General features: G+C 33.5%; 1 protein-coding gene across 4 annotated transcripts in view; it reads left to right on the forward strand.

Moving 5' to 3' along the window:
- Positions 1-17,857, forward strand: part of LOC114334831 (putative mediator of RNA polymerase II transcription subunit 26) — a 79,983-nt gene that overhangs the window by 38,618 nt on the left and 23,508 nt on the right. For 3 of the 4 annotated variants that reach the window (XM_028284934.2, XM_028284936.2, XM_050651121.1), the window contains exons 3-5: positions 5,404-5,513; positions 12,592-12,690; positions 17,171-17,253. In XM_028284934.2, coding sequence (XP_028140735.2) covers positions 5,404-5,513; positions 12,592-12,690; positions 17,171-17,253 — 292 coding nt within the window. The remainder of the gene's footprint in view (positions 1-5,403; positions 5,514-12,591; positions 12,691-17,170; positions 17,254-17,857) is intronic. The other variant, XM_028284935.2, reaches the window with a different exon arrangement.

Raw genomic sequence — 17,857 nt, forward strand, 5'->3', positions numbered from 1 at the left:
TTTCCTCTTTTCTCGATTGATTATTAGTTTTTGTTGTACAAATAAATTATTACAATCACTGAAAACATAGTTAGTGAAAAAATTATTACATTTATTAACTGAATTAATAATTTGCAATTATAAAAATAACAGTTATCCAAGAACATTCAAAAGCCATCTCTTTAAATTAATTATGACATTTTCAAGTAGAATGACATTCTAGTAATGTTTACATATCCACACCAGTGTGAATTTTACTACACGTAATTTGCCGTGTAAAGACAGAAAAAGTAGGGATACACGTAAAATATTTGCGAATTATGTACCCATAGCCTTAAAATTTGTTAGAATATACAAAAATAAAAGTAGATGTTATTCTATAGTTGTTATGATTTATGTATTGACAGTATAAGTAGGCAGTTTTGATGTGATGTCAAGAAAAATATAAAAATGGAATATCAGTCAAGTTCAAGTAAAAGTTTTTGTAGGTATTGTCCTGTAATTGACAATGAATAAATTATAATTGTTGATATATAAGACGTTTGTAGAAAAAATATTGTATGATATAGGTGTTAAAAAGTACATTTTTAAAGCACTCATGTGAATTGCAGAATGAGCGAAGCGAATCTTTCACATGCGTGCCTTAAAATTGTGCTTTTAACATTTATATCATAAATAACTATTATTATATTTTTTGTGTATTTGGACTTGTCTACCTCGGGAATTAGTTAAGTAATATTTAAAGTATTTTATAATTCACTTCGTATGTTTGTCACTATGTCTAAGAAATCTTGTAGCCCGTATAAACAAAACGGTACCTATAGCTCAGTGATAGAGCGTTGGGCTGGAGATCAAGAGGTCCCCGGTTCAAATCCTGGTGTTTTCTAATCTTTTTTTAATTTTTGGTATTGTTTTAATAAAAATTTTTGGAAAGTAGTAAGTAAAAATGAATTTAATCTTTAAATAAAATACAAATAAACTGTCCGAAAGTACATTTATTTCATTGAAATCATATTTATGGTCCAAGAGCTGTGAGACATTTTTGAGTAGGTATTTTAGGCAACCTGAAAATTTTTCAGGTGACTCTTCCATGATAGCCTAATACAAAAATGCCGGTCTGGCTGGAGGGCAGCGGTTATTTTCCCCAAAAATCCCCCCCCCCCCCAAAGTTAAACAAAAGGGTAAAAATTGTTATTACAAAAAATATCATTGACGTGACTTTAAAGTAAATTTAAATATTCAAATATAAAGAAAATAAACAGGCCAGGCGATTTGAGGGCGATTTGAACTCTGCAAGATACTTGCATGGGCGCCCCAGGATTATTTTCAGGGGATGCATCTGAACTTCATAAGATTTCATCTGAATCTGTACATACTATTAACGAGTATAAAATACATAACTATATATGCATAACTATGTACATTCCTTCCGGACAGAGAGGTGCATTTTTATTTTGACAGGGTATTTTTTAATATTAAAAATAAACATTCTAAAAAAGACAGTTTTTTTTGGTGAAATTTTCCGACTGCCAGGTCATCAAACAAATTACGCGTGCATATAAATGAAAAGCGCTATAGTTAAGCAGCAGTGTGAGAAAGAGCGTATACCGATAGCTGTTTGCGTCCTCTGTTGTAGGTGAGCGAGTCCGTTCGCTCGAGAAAAATCACGTGACCTGGCGATATCCATGTTGTTGTTCCTCGACACGTTAGAGTATTTATTATATTATAGTTTTTAATTAACTTTTTCTTAATTAAAGAAAAATAATACGTACTATACAATAGATTTTGCAAATAATATGATAGAAAAGACAAATTTATTATTAGAAATATATAGGTAGAAAAGTATAAAACTATAAACTAAATTAATTCTGTGTCTGAATCTTGTACTTCTTCTTCAAACTCCCCAGCTGAGCTTAAATATTCATTCTCTTCTTCCTCGTCAGACTCCCCTCGAGACTCAGATTCTTCTTCTACATGATCTGTAAATAGTTGTAATATGTATTTAGAATTAATTAAAAATTAATTGGTGATTAACTAGTTGAGCTGCTACGTATTCTCCGTCCTTTTATACGGAGTCGAAGCCTGGACAATCACGGGCGCATCTGAAGAAAGACTTGCCGTTGTTGAGATGTGGAGTTATGGAATAATGTTAAATATAGCATGGACACACGTAACAAACACGGAAACATTAATAAAGATGAAAAAGGCAAAAGAAATACTCAACACTATGAAGGAAAGAAACATGAGCTACTTTGGTCATACCTACACTAAGAAATAAAAAACGTGATGTGATTGGTTATATAAGGAAAAGTATTAAGCATTGGTAATTTTTCATTAATTCTAAATACATTTAGAGATCAGGTAAAAGAATCTGAGTCTCGAGGGGAGTCTTACGAAGGAGAAGAGAATGAATATTTATTTTAGCTCATTTTTCTTTCCTTCATAGTGTTGAGTATTTCTTTTGCCTTTTTCGTCTTTCCTAATGTTTCCGTGTTTGTTAAGTGTTGTGTCCATGATATTTTTTACATTATTCGATAACACCACATCTCAACAATGGTAAGTCTTTCTTCAGATGCGCCCGTGATTGTCCAGGCTTCGACTCCGTATAAAAGAACAGAGAATACGTAGCAACTCAATTAATTAATCACTGATTAATTTTTAATTAATTCTAAATACATATTACAACTATTTAGAGATCATGTAGAAGAGGAATCTGAGTCTCGAGGGGAGTCTGACGAAGAAGAACAGAATGAACATTTAAGCTCAGATGAGGAATTTGAAGAAGAAGTACAAGATTTGGACACAGAATTAATTTAGTTTATAGTTTTATATTTTCTACCTATATATTTATAATAATAAATTTGTCTTTTTCTATCATATTTGCAACATCTATTGTATAGTACGTATTATTTTCCTTTAATTAAGAAAAATTACTTAAAAAACTATAATATATATAATAATAACTCTAACGTTTCGAGGCACAACAACATGGATAACGCCAGGTCACGTGATTTTCTCGAGCGAACGGACTCACTCAACTACAACAGAGGACGCAAATAGCTATCGGTATACGCTCTTTCTCACACTGCTGCTTACTTATAGCGGTTTTAATTTATATGCACGCGTAATTTGTTTGATCACATGGCAATTGGAATATTTCACCAAAAAAACCTGTCTTTTGTAGAATATTTATTTTTAAAATTAAAAAATACCCTGTCAAAATAACAATTGCACCTCCCTGTCCGGAAGGAATGTACATAGCTATGCATATATAGTTGTATATTTTATACTCGTTAATAGTATGTACAGATTCAGATGAAATTTTCTGAAGTTCAGATGCACCCCCTGAAAATAATCCTGGGGCGCACATGCAAGTATCTTGCAGAGTTAAAATCGCCCTCAAATCGCCTGGCCTGTTAATTTTCTTTATATTTGAATATTTAAATTTACTTTCAAGTCATATCAATGATATTTTTTGTAATAACAATGTTTACCCTTTTTTAACTTTGGGGGGGGATTTTGGGGAAAATAACCGCTACCCTCCAGCCAGACCGGCATTTTTGTATTAGGCTATTATGGAAGAGTCACCTGAAAAATTTTCAGGTTGCCTAAAATACCTACTCAAAAATGTCTCACAGCTCTTATACTATTAGAAGTATAACTTCTTACGTGCGTACAAAGTACACACACATTATTTTTTTTATGGTTTTTTTCGCAGTTATTACTATTTTGCAATAAGGGTGACAATTTTTAAAATTTTTAACCAATCCTATATTGTAGGAAATTTAGTTTCGCAACTTTTATGTCAGTGCAACTTTTCTCGGAAGTGAATACTTACTAGTGATGTTGAAAAAGTAACTATTCGTTACAAAGTACTCGTTACTTACGAATACCGAAAGGAACGATTACTATACAGAGAGGCAAATCGTTACTTTGATTACTCTGATTACTTCGTTACTTCGTACCAATCGTAACAGAGCGAGTAAAGACTATTGTATCTACTTTGATTACTTTAATTATTCTGATTACTTCGAACTTCGTGGATGTCGTTATTATATCCGAACACCTATACAAAATACCTACCTACTGAGAAATACGATTCTCGATATGATTACCGGTACTTAAATGCAAAAGTAACAAAAGTAATCATAGTAATCAAATCATTTTTATCCCTTAGCCTTAAAGCCTTAAACAGATTGGTGAAGGTCGTTGTTATATCGGAATACCTATACAAAATAGCTACCTACTGAGAAATACGATTCTAGATATGATTACCGGTACTCAAATACAAAAGTAACAAAAGTAATCATAGTAATCAAAGTAACGAATACTGTAAATGATTACTTTATACAAATTACCTACCTACTGAGATAATACGATTCCAGATATGATTACCGGTACTCAAATACAAAAGTAAAAAAAGTAATCATAGTAATCAAAGTAACGAATAGGTACTGTAAATGATTACTTTATACATATTACCTACCTACTGAAAAATACGATTCTAGATATGATTACCGGTACTCAAATACAAAAGTAACAAAAGTAATCATAGTAATCAAAGTAACGAATACTGTAAATGATTACTTTATACAAATTACCTACCTACTGAGATAATACGATTCCAGATATGATTACCGGTACTCAAATACAAAAGTAAAAAAAGTAATCATAGTAATCAAAGTAACGAATAGGTACTGTAAATGATTACTTTATACATATTACCTACCTACTGAAAAATACGATTCTCGATATGATTACCGGTACTCAAATACAAAAGTAAAAAAAGTAATCATAGTAATCAAAGTAACGAATAGGTACTGTAAATGATTACTTTATACATATTACCTACCTACTGAAAAATACGATTCTCGATATGATTACCGGTAGTCAAATACAAAAGTAACAAAAGTAATTATAGTAATCAAAGTAACGAATAGGTACTGTAAATGATTACTTTATACATATTACCTACCTACTGAAAAATACGATTCTAGATATGATTACCGGTACTCAAATACAAAAGTAACAAAAGTAATCATAGTAATCAAAGTAACGAATACTGTAAATGATTACTTTATACAAATTACCTACCTACTGAGATAATACGATTCCAGATATGATTACCGGTACTCAAATACAAAAGTAAAAAAAGTAATCATAGTAATCAAAGTAACGAATAGGTACTGTAAATGATTACTTTATACATATTACCTACCTACTGAAAAATACGATTCTCGATATGATTACCGGTACTCAAATACAAAAGTAACAAAAGTAATCATAGTAATCAAAGTAACGAATACTGTAAATGATTACTTTATACAAAAGTAACGATTTGTAACGAATACTCGAAAGTAACTATAATCAACATCACTAATACTTACTGTAAATGTCTATACTGAATATCATCTTTTGTTGCAGCATCGACTTCAACAATCCAGATGTAGGAAAACCCAAAAACTTACAAAATTCCGCTGTCTTGAGAATGTTAGAGGAAGAGGAAAATAGGCAACGAAACGGTTACGGACCAGGTAAAAAAATTCTCTAATTTTTTTCAGTTTATACTCACCGCATACTGACACCATTTTGAAACTTCAACTAACCCATAATACATAACAACATACAGAGGCGGCTTTACCTATTGTGCAGGGTGTGCGGTGCACACGGGCGCCGGCATGTTGGGGGCGCCGAGCGCCAAAGAGCGGGTCCTTTACTATGTTTCAACATAAAATAGGCTTTAAAACGATTTTTGGACGGCGGCAATCTTTTGATTCGTTTGAAGACATATCGACAATGATTTCGAAATAGGTTGTGGAACCTATAAAGGTCAAATTGCTTGGGACTTGCCGGGCATTTTCAAATGCGTTTGTACACGTGTCGCGGGGTAATTTTGCGAAATAAGCGTTGACGGAATGGATTATGTATTATATTTAAGTTAACGTGTAAATATAAAGTACAGCGGCTTTTCTTTTGATTAAAATTATTTAAAAGGAAGATTTTCTTTTATTGCTACCACAATTATTGCGACTTTCAGCGGAGTCAGAGCTTCTCAAAAATTATCCGTATTAACAATTTGTTGTTGGTTTTTTTAGTAATACTGAAAATATGTAGTTCATCGTAGATTAGATTCGGGTAGGTTGTTCTGACGCTGTAAATACCTATTGGCTCCCGCCCTTTTAGTCCTTGGGCCCACATATAAAATTATTATTAATGACCACACCGTTGAAACTTTTTCTACTTGTTATTTGGGTGGAATCGGACAAATTTGGAGCTTGGCGCATTATGGTAGTGGAGCGTTTGTCTGTCAATCTGTCACGAAGTTGTCAATTTTATGCAAGAAAAATTTTATAACCACATAGGTCATTTTATTTTAATCAATGGTTTTTATCAGATCAACAGCGAAAATAATTTTGTCGGACAAAAATATTGGGCCATATGACGCGTCGGACACGCTGAATATGTCAAATTTATGAAAATAATGAATTTATTACCATATGACTAATTTTAACAGAATCTAGCATAAAACATTTTTACAATAATGTGGTAACCTTGTCGGACAATTTTCAGGGGATTTATGCGCAGTCGGATGCGCCGAAGATGTCAATTTCCTGGAATTTTTTTATTTACAACCATTTTTCCGACAAAAATAGGAGGATATAAGTAATTATATTCTAAATCAAAAAATCTAAGTGTCCGACAAAAATATTAGGGCGTCGGACAACACAGTCGGACAAAAAATTTAATTTTTATTAGTAAACTATACTCTTAAACTATGCTGGGTTCGTGCATCCTTTATTTTCACAACCATTTTTCCGACAAAATTAGTAGGTTACAAATTATATTCTTAAACAAAAAATGTAATTGTCTGACAAAAATGTTGGGGCAAACGAACAGAAAACTTAATTATTTTAGGTTATCGACGCCCTTAAGAGGAGGCATTGTCAAAAAATTTTTTAAAAGTTTTTCTCGGTTACTTTTGAATCGATTTAGCTGAAAATTTGTACACACACTAAGTACAACATTTAAAAGAGCGTGACGTAGAGTTGTACCCAAAATTTTCCAAAAAATTTTCCGACAAGAGGGAAAAATTGTGATCTGAAAATTTGTGTACATAGTCCTTGAACAATGACGAACATAGGCGTAACCAAGGGAGGGTTTTGGGGGTTATAACCCCCCCATTGGGATGGACTTTGAGCTCTATACGATTAACACCATACCTCTCAGAGACCTTCCAGAAGTTGTAACCCCCCCTCCTTTCCAGTAGTTGTAACCCCCCCTTAGGATCATCCTGGTTACGCCTATGATGACGAACATCGTTCTGTAGTTTCTTTTCTCGAATTTTCAAAAAAAAATTCCGACAAGAGGGAAAATTTCGGAAAATTTTTTGAAAATTTTGGACCCATTATTTTTGTCCGACAAGTGATCTAATATGCATTACACATGTAAAAAACAGTACAAAATAAAAATGACATCTGTGGTACTAAATAAAAAAATTCCAGGAAATTGACATCTTCGGCGCATCCGACTGCGCATATGCCCCGTGAAAATTGTTCGACAATGTTACCACATTATTGTAAAAAATGTTTATAGTAGATTGGGTTAAAATTAGCCATGTGGTAATAAATTTATTATTTTCATAATTGACATATTCAGCGTGTCCAACGCGTCATATGGCCCAATATTTTTGTCCGACAAAATTGTTTTCGCTGTTTATATGAGAAAAACCATTGATTAAAACAAAATGACCAATGTGGTTATAATTTTTTTTTCTTGCATAAAATTGATAACTTCGTGACAGCTTAACAGACAAACGCTCCACTACCATAATGCGCCAAGCTCCAAATTTGTCCGACTCCACCCAAATAACAAGTACAAAAAGTTTCGACGGTGTGGTCATTAATAATAATTTTATATGTGGGCCCAAGGACTAAAAGGGCGCCAGGGCATCAACTGCACACGGGCGCTACATGGGCTAGAGCCGCCCCTGACAACATAACTAACGTATTTCGTGGATCGTTTAGCTTTCAATATTTAAATCAGTCATACTTTTTCGCACCAAATTTTTTTAGTGATTTTTGCATTTAATTTTGACGGTACAAAGAGAAGTGTTTTAAGAACGTGTGAAAGTGAGAAGAATTTACACATACGACAAACTGGACTTGTTATCTTACCGTTTCCGGAGCAAATTGCAAACTCATATTAACTCTAAGGAAGTTGATACTTTATGACACTTGACAATTTTTTCAAACCAAAGTTTTTTTATTTTTAACGATTTTTGACGGCCACAACGACAAAAGTTTTTTAAATATGTAAAAATGAATACACATATCTTAGAAAGTTAAAACTCGCAGGTATTTTTCTTCTTCTTACTTACAGCTCTACAGCTGTTGATGAGCCTTGGCTTCCTTAAGTGTTTTTTCTTTCAGTGTTTTCTATTCAAGGCCAGTCCTCAAAGTGGACAAATCTAACTCTTATATCAGTGCATGCATTAACTGAAGAAGCAAATGCAGAGGACAAAGATATTCTATGAGTTTCTAGAAAAACAATACGCGGCAGGACCCAGACAAGGTATCAAAGTCGTATTGGGCGATTTCAATGCCAAACTTTACAAGAAAGACCATCTAAAATCAGTGATTAGCACACATAATTTACACGATAATATTAATGATAACGGTTCGCCATTAGTAGAACATTCTGTCAATATTGACATGAGCCACACTTTGTTTCGCTACCTTTCATCATCATCACGTAGCTCTACGATCCTTGGTGTATCCTGACTGACTGTACAACTTTTTTCCAATTTGTTCTGTCTTCCATCAACCTAGGGTCAAATGGAATGTTCATTTTCCGGAGATCTGCTTGGATAGGATGCTCTTACAGTCTTTCGCTAAATTTGTAGGTAGCTTTTTCACAATTATTAATGGACATCTACCAGATACTAATGTTGGTTCCACTTGACTATTTTACTTCCCCATTCAGCACAACTCAAGGAAAGCTTGTTTTGGTGGAAGGACTAGTCATTCCACCTGAGGTCGATGCCTCAAATTCATAATTTCCCTTTCCGCGTGGAGCCACTATTTTCCGAAGTTTTGGTTTAAATAACAACCAAATGTCTGGAATCTAACCCTGAATCAACGGTGTAACCTGGATGATCCTAAGGGGACGGGTAACAACTACTGGATGGTCTCTGGGGTATGGAATAGTAATGGTGTTAAGCGTATGGGGAGGAGGAGTTATGACCCCAAAAACCCCCTCCTGGTTACGCCTATGCCCTGAATATGGCGAAAATAAAATATTTGCTGCTCTGATTCTAAACAGTTGCATCGTATACTATGGGATTAAATCCAAACATTTTTCTAATACAGATACAATAAAATATGATCGTGTCATATCTAAAAAATGTATTTCGATATCGCTTGTCGCACCGAGCGTTGTGCCAGAAATAAAGCGTTTAATAATCTTTAATCAAGTGAGTCACGTAAGAAAATTCATAGGTATATATGTTTTCTTTATCATGGATATAAAAATAAACTTTATACGATTTGTGTGTAGGAAAACTATTTGTATGACAATTCAAGATCTGTTTTTCATGGTAACAAAAGTTTTAGTACAATAGTAAATCATTTTTTATTGCTCAGAAATATATTCGTTTTCATTGTTTTCAATATTGTCTAAATAAAGTAATTTAATACAGCACCTACCACCTAGTTACGATGATGTTAACTGCAACAACTCTAAAAAATGGAAGAAATATTGCTCAATTGCTTCTACACCTTTCATCAGTGGCGGGTCTACGGTGGGTGGAAATGGGGATATTTACCCCCTAACAAGGTCCAAAGTTAAGAAAAAATTGTTGAAATATAAAAATATATTAGCTGAGATGAAACTTAAACCACAGACAGACCAATTCATCCCAATAAAACACCTAATGCATGTAATGTCTTTTATGTAGTTTGGGTTTACCTTTTTTATGTTTCTTGATTGGTATTTCGATGGAAGTTCCCCCTCTAAGGCATTTTCCCACTCCCAAGGTAAATGTCTAGATCCGCCATTATTTCATTAAATAAGAATCAGAGAAAGTACCGGATTTTAGCTGATTGTTAACAGTGGCGGATCTCTAGACATTTGCCTTGGGGAGAAAAGGCAAAGTTTTTTGAAAAATTTACAAGAGCAAAATGTAGACAATGGCTTTACATGGTCCTAAAGCGCCTGGTTTTGCCCATATGTTAAAAAAAGGAGTTACTATTACTATTAGGAGAAGGAAAGCACTTAGCATTTGGAAGAGGCTGTTATAAGAAACACAATAGCATGCAAGGAATTTGCACAATCTGTAAATCTGCCTGTGGTCCAAATGGCCTGAATAAAATGGTTATTAATCATATTTAGATGTTTGTAATCAACAATTTTGTTATAAGTAATGGAGCTACAGTTATTAAGAACTATTTAGATATTGAACACCAAGCAGCCAAACTCATGATCCTAGGAAGTAGTGAAGACAGTGTACATCTTTGCCTTAGACCTGGTTCTGGGTAGAATTTATTTAAAAGTGTATCAAGCGCTTCTTTTGATCCAGGGTATGGTTTTATAGAACCAGTATAAAGGAAAGCATGCGGTGTGGTGCGCCTATTTCTATTATCCGCCATATGTGCGCTGGTTGACTTTGTCGAACTCCTTGTGATCAGTGGCGGATCTGGACATTTGCCTTGGGGAGAAATTGTCTTGGGTGGGGGGAATTTCCAATGAAACACCAACCAAAACTCACAAAAAAATAAACCCAAACTATATTTGCATATTGTTTTGATTTGTTTTGTATTAGTTTTTTTTATTGACTAAGAATAATTTTGTTTTATTATTACACAAGACCAAATTATTTCTACTGACAAAAACTGAAGGTATTTTTGAAATTTGAAGAAAACTAAAAAATCATGGAAAGTAATGAGTTTAGGTATATGCTTAATAAAAATGAAAGGGTATCAATAAATGATCTTTTGAAAAAATGAAATATAGGATTTTAAATTAAAAAAATATGAGAAAAGTGTAAATTTCTTTTGTAGTTCACCCTTATTTGGCTCGAGAGGTTAAGAATTCTGTTATACCCTGTTTGAAAATGTTTGAGAGCACAAATACTTTTTTTAAGAACTGACAGTAAAGGTAGACTTCCGCACCAAGCGACCGAGACAGGAGACCGCGACAGGCGACAGATAGGCGAGGTCTCCCCACGACTGCTCCCAATGCAATTATATCAGGGTAGTTCTGCAGCCCGCGACCGAGACCAGCGACCAACTATCACCTTTCGTGACCTATCTGTCGCCTGTCGCGGTCTCCTGTCTCGGTCGCTTGGTGCGGAATTCTACCTTTAGAGTAAATGTCACTTGTAAGTCAAGTAATCAGATAAATAAATATGGAATCTGATAGACAAACAAACCAGGGAAAAAATTATCACTAGCCTTTCGCTTCAGGTGTACATTGTTTTTGGGGCTTTCTAGACCATGCAATTATTAATCTTGGGACAAAAGCAGGTCCAAGATCTCATTACTTCCCTGGAAACCTCGAAAGTAATATATCTATATGAAGAAATTTTATCTAGAATATCAATCAATTTGTCAGTGTCCTAAGAATTTCATCCCGCTTAAAATTGCACCCTATTACTCACTACATTTCACCGCATGACGTCATCTGCCACGCTACAGTTTTCACTTCGACCTCTTTTTCTATGTATCATAAAAATTGGCATCCTACAATAGATTCGTATTCCAAATAAGAAGACTTGAAAGTGAGTCACTGTAATCGTGACAAAACATCTCGTAACGTGACAATTCGTAACCCCACAAATGATAACAGACAATTCGTAACGGCGACATTTCGTAACTATACATATTCGTAACTGTAAAATTCGTAACGTCAAAATTGATTTTTTTCTGTTTATTTTTGTTAATGTGGAAACTAACTTTTATTACAGTTACAATTGTAGTGAATATCAATGCATGGGCGTTTCTATGGAGTACGGGGTTCTATGGAGTAAAGAAATATCAAAGAAAAGAAAATGGAGCATATATGAGACAATCGTTAAATCTAGCCTATTGTATGGAGCCGAGATGTGGAGAATAATCGAGAAAATATAAGAAAAAGGTTGAAGCCACGGAAATGGATGCCATCAGAAGACCGATGAGAATATCAAGAGCCGAAAAAATAAGGAATGAAGTAATAAAACAACAAATGGGTATAGAGGGCACTATAATGGAGGATATTGAGAGAAAACAGCTCATATGATATGGGCATGTGAGCCGAATGGGTGACGAAAAATTACCTAAAAAAACTATGATGTGGCAACCCCCAAAAATGCATTTTTGTATAAATCCAGTAATACTATATTTGCTAAATAGATTTACGAGGTGTCGCCGTTACGAAATTTCGCCGTTACGAATTGTCTCGTTACGAAATGTCATGGAACCAAAATTTCATCCTATTACTCACTACATTTCACCCCATGACGTCATCTACAGTTTTCACTTCTACCTCTTTCTATATGCATCATAAAAATTGGCATCCTACACTAGATTCGCCTTCCAAATATGAAGACTTAAAGTGAGTCACTGTAATATGTCACAGGTAGCGACCGACTTTTAAAACCCCTCCGAGCCTGGCCCCCACCAGAATACGAGCAAAAGAGCCAACTCAGGTCATCATTTAAAGATGTCGTAATTCCAGGTAAAAGTCCATTACGCATGTGCACCAACCTATCTCTATTTTTTGAACATGCACGCGGTCTACAGCAACATTTCGAAAAACTACTTTACCGATTGTGTTTGAACTGATTGATTTTTTTTTTGTTTTTGTGGCTAACGTGTTTTTTGTCTATAACTTTTGTGTTATAGTGTAGTTATTTTTGTAAAGGAGTTAGCGAAGCTGTGCAAATTTACATCTAGGTAATAAATATTTTTAGTGCGTTTTTAAATCATCTCTCTACGTAGTTCTTTGATTATAAATAGTTGGATGAATGCTTAGTTTGTACTCTTGGCAGCCATGAAGTGTACTAACCAAAATTAATTAAATAAATTTATGTGGAGCTTTCAAAACATAAATCTTTTTACACGGTAAGATCTGTTTTTAATTTTGCATATTTGTCGCATCAACCTCTACTTCTATTAGCGAGATATATCATATAGATATACATAAGTACTACATAAATAATTGCAGTCACTAATTTAAACTGTAGGATGAGAGAAACTCTTTGTGATATAATATAGAGCTTTCGCTAAAGCCATCTTCTCCATCAGGATATGCTAAAATTAGCTTATATTATTTTATCAGTAACTACAATGAAAAAACATTGTATAAAACAAGCATAAAAACTTACATGAGGTTAGTCCATTAAATTTTTAACATTATAAAAAAAAATAAAATTCTTATTCTACCAGTAATTATAATTAAATTAAATTTCAAAATAAATTAAATCATGTGTTTTCTTAAATGAAATAAAATTAAAACATTGTAATTGCTTCATATTTGCTTATACAAACTTCATTTATATCAATTTCTGGTGTTTGTGGTTACAACACCATTTATTGTTCCTCTGTAATGATATAGATCAATCCATGCATCCTTTTCGATATGTTTCAGCTGTAATTTCTTCACCTCTGCTCTTTGACTTCTTATAAAGCGCCGTTTTTCTCTTTATAAACCATAAAAATCATGCTTCAGTCTTTTGCCAGTGCTCGTTTTTAATCTTGCTTGCAAGTGTATGCGTCTAATTTCTTATTCCCTTGTAATTTATTACGCTTGTTGTATCTTGTTTGCAATGCACTTTAGATAGGTACTTTTTTCTGTTCCTTGCTTTTTGTTTCATCCTTGAATCGTCGAATTTCTCGAACTGAGCACTAATTTCCTCAATTGCTTTGGAACACTCTAAATATCTTGTTTTGTCATCCAGCAGATTTTCAAATATTATCTTTGTGGTGTATAATCCTTTCTCTATGAACAAAATATGTATATTAGATTACTAGGGTGCTAACCTTGCTGGAGGTAATAAAAATACTATTAACGATGAGGTGTGATAAAACTAAAGACATGAGAATCGAAGAAGAACATGTGAAATTCAGAGTAAAATAAATCCACATAGAACAAACATAGGACAAATCACAAAACTGAGTACTGAAAATCAGACTTTGTATATGTAAACAAGAAGAAGAGACTATTTGTGCAACAGTTGATAAACTGTGTTCTATAATAAAGTAAAAAAATACTATATAACAATATCTGAAAACAATGGTCTTCATAACGTACATCACATATTATAGAGTATCAGATCAGCATCCTTTTAATTTCGATGCATTCTTCTTCAAGGCATCTACAACTGTAGAAAATATTATTTGGCTGAGAGCCTCCTTGTCTAGTTGGCGTTTGTTGATTTAAATAAAGTTTATTTTCACATGCTTGCAGTGGAATCTAAATAAAACGAATTGCTGGCATCCGTAATAGACATACCAGAATTAATCGAATGCCTTTCATAACACTGCATTTATAGAATTTATAATACGAGAGGTTTACTGCATCCAAGAAACATTAATTAAAATTATAATCTTCGATTGTAAATCAATATTAATTGCTTCGGTATCGACACTTAAAATCTAATGTTTATAGGTATAGAATTGAATCGATGATATATTTGGTTCTAATTTTACTTTGGGCTTTTGATGTATCCTCCAAACTAAACAGATTTTTTAACGGCTTGTATTTGAGAGCTAAACACACGTGGCAACTCAATTTAAGAGTCTGTTATGTGAAAATATTGAATTATTGAGTCTTTATTTTCAGACAAGACTACAAAAACTTTGATCACTTACTCTGAATAAAGGTATTAATTTAATAAGTAAATGAATATCTTACCTAGGTAAGAATTGACAACCAGAAAACCCAAGATCATAAAATACAGAGAGGGGTCCTCAAGGTTGCGTGCTTTCCCCACTACTTTTCAATGTCTACATTTAAGTGGTATTTAAAGAAGCGTTTTCAGATTCAATAGAAGGTATATCTATCTATGGATCTATGAAGTTTTGAATAACTTAAGTTTTGCAGACGATGCAGTAATAATGACGGATAACAACAATGTTTTACATAACGTAATGCAATGACTTCATTAATGCTGTCGTGAATACGAACTGGAAATAAATCTGAAGAAAGCTAAATGCACGATCACGACTAAATCAGCAGATACAAACATTCGATTAATTATTAGGAACATGGATAACATCAAATGTACACAAAAGCAAAGAAAACAAGATATTATCGTGCATCATTCATTAAAGTTAAAAAGATTCTTTGTTGTCGGGATCTTCTCTTCTTTGTGTGCCGTGCTCGTTTTCAAGCATTGGCTATCGTCGCATTAACAAGCTGATGAAATGTTTCTCGGTCGGCAGCTATATGACACAATTCCTAGACCGCTCTACCTGTCCACTTTCCATTTTCTAATGTTAGGCAGCCAGGACAGTATTTTCTATCAAACCCAGCTTTTTCCTTCGATTTTGCCCTGAATAAATAATCAACCGGAGTAAGCGATTTTTAGGTCTTCTCATTTCTCATTATATGACCGAAGTATTGAACCTTTCTTTTATTTTTATGACGTTGATCAATTTTTGCTCTTTGCGCATGGTCTCTAGCACATGGTCGTTGGATATGTCCATGGGATTCTGAGCATGCGACGGTAACACCACAACTCAAACGCTTATAATTTGTTGAGCTTCTTCATTTTTGTTGTCCAAGTTTCATATCCATAAAACAAAATGGACCAAGCGTAGCACTTCAATACTTTTAGACGTGTGGTCAATGCCAGACTTTTACTGCACAATACAGAACGCCAGCTAAGCGTTGTCGGGATAGAAGGTTAAAACTATTCTCAAGAATGCTTCACTCTTACGTGTTCTCTACTCTTCTTTATAGATTGGAAGCGTGAACATTAAAACAAGCGCATCTGAATAAGTTGTCTGCCTTTGAATTTTGATGTTACAGAAGAATCGCATCAATATCATGGATTCAAACGAAGAATAACAGCTTAAGAACTTGAGGGAATGGTTTGAAAACCCACGATGATTTTCAACTTTCGATAGAAGAAGGAACTTGAAGAAGAAAAAGATCTTTCTAAGAAATTATAAAGTCAAGTAAAAGATATTTGACCTAGTAGTTGAGAGAGGAGAAACTAAGTCCAAAAATATACGATAGAAGGCTACGAGAAAGATAATGTTCTTCGTATTATTCTACGGAATAGAACCATTCACAATAAAAATAGATTGAAGTTTTTTGAACGATGGACCTTCAAGAGAATACTAAAAATAAGCTGGGTAGACCAAGTCACGCATGCCAAGCTGTTGAGAAGGATAATAAAGGACAAGGAAGTATAATTTGCTTCAAGTATCTTGTTAAGGATGGCGGTATCAATGATGCAGATTATCAAGATAATTGCCAACTTTCTAAGAGCAAATACCACATAAAAATTAACAAGACATACCTAAACTTATCTTTACAGATCTAAACCTATGCTTTGGGGATGGGTACGAACTTTCGGCTTTAACGCTATTTAAATGGGATTATTTTTTTCGAATCCTGAGAAAATCATTTTTGAAAAATTTAAACGCAGAATGAAAGATTACGTTATTACCGAGGGCCGAAAGTCCCTGAAAACTTCTATGTTTATTTTAATTAGTTACAGGGGTGAAAAACTAAGAGAAAATTTAGTGTGATTTTTAATTTCAAATATCTCATTCAAAAAAACTTTTTATTCATTCTAATGGACTTTCGGCCCTCGGTAATAAAGTAATCTTTTATTTTGCGTTTAAATTTTTCAAAAATACTTATGTATTAGTTTTCTCAGGATTCGAAAAAAAATATTACATTTAAAATACATTGAAAATTTTGACAGGCGTCAAAATGTTCTTTTCCTATTAATTTAAGCAAATCACTATTGCGGAGTATATATTTTCTTGATGTTGTTTGTTACATATTTCATATTAACAAATAATCTCCTATTATTGTCTAAAGTACGAGAATTTTGCTTGCAATTTTTGTTGTTTATGTACAGTAAAAGTACTGTTTATGAATATTTGAATGTTATATGTGTACAATGTCCGGTAGATTAAATTATTTGTGTGATTCTTTTTAGAGTGCTGAACTTAGAACTAACGTTTTATTTTTATAGGCGTCAAACGAGTAGCTTGGCCACCACCACACGAAACTGGACAAAACAGTCCATACATAGAGCAAAACCCAGTTCAGACACAAGTAAGTAGCACAATTTTCTGTTACATATTATGATTAAAAACTACGTATGAAATAGGTAGGTACTATACCACGTTCATTCATAAAAAAAGTTTGAGATCACAGTTTCAGACACGTGATGGTGGGTGTGTCTTGTCGTCACAGCTTGTCATTGGTTAGAAATTAGTTTCCTTCAGGTTCAGGTTTCTTCAATATCAAAGGATATTGAACAAACGATAAAAGAGAAAGAAGAAACGAAAAATAAGAAAATTGCGGGAAGCTACTTGAAAAGATAGAGCAAATTCTCATCCGTGAAATGAAGAAGACAATGATGTATATTGTCGCTTGTATTGTTTAACACTTTCTCTGAAAAAAAAACTTTGAAGCTGTCGAATCAACTAATCAGAATGAATAAATTTGTTTTGTTATTATGTCACCAGTACAAAATACGTCATTTAATCATTGTTCAAGTCTTCTCTAATTATTATAAAAGCGTTTTCCTTTCAATTCTCATTTATCACCAATGAAATTAAAAAATACTCAAAAAATGAATGTCTTAATATATTTTCATCTACGCTACTGCTTTCTTATTGGAATTTTAGTGTTCTGTCGTCCAATCAACCCACTC

The sequence above is a fragment of the Diabrotica virgifera genome, chromosome 5 (assembly GCF_917563875.1).
Source record: "Diabrotica virgifera virgifera chromosome 5, PGI_DIABVI_V3a".
Classification (NCBI taxonomy): domain Eukaryota; kingdom Metazoa; phylum Arthropoda; class Insecta; order Coleoptera; family Chrysomelidae; genus Diabrotica; species Diabrotica virgifera.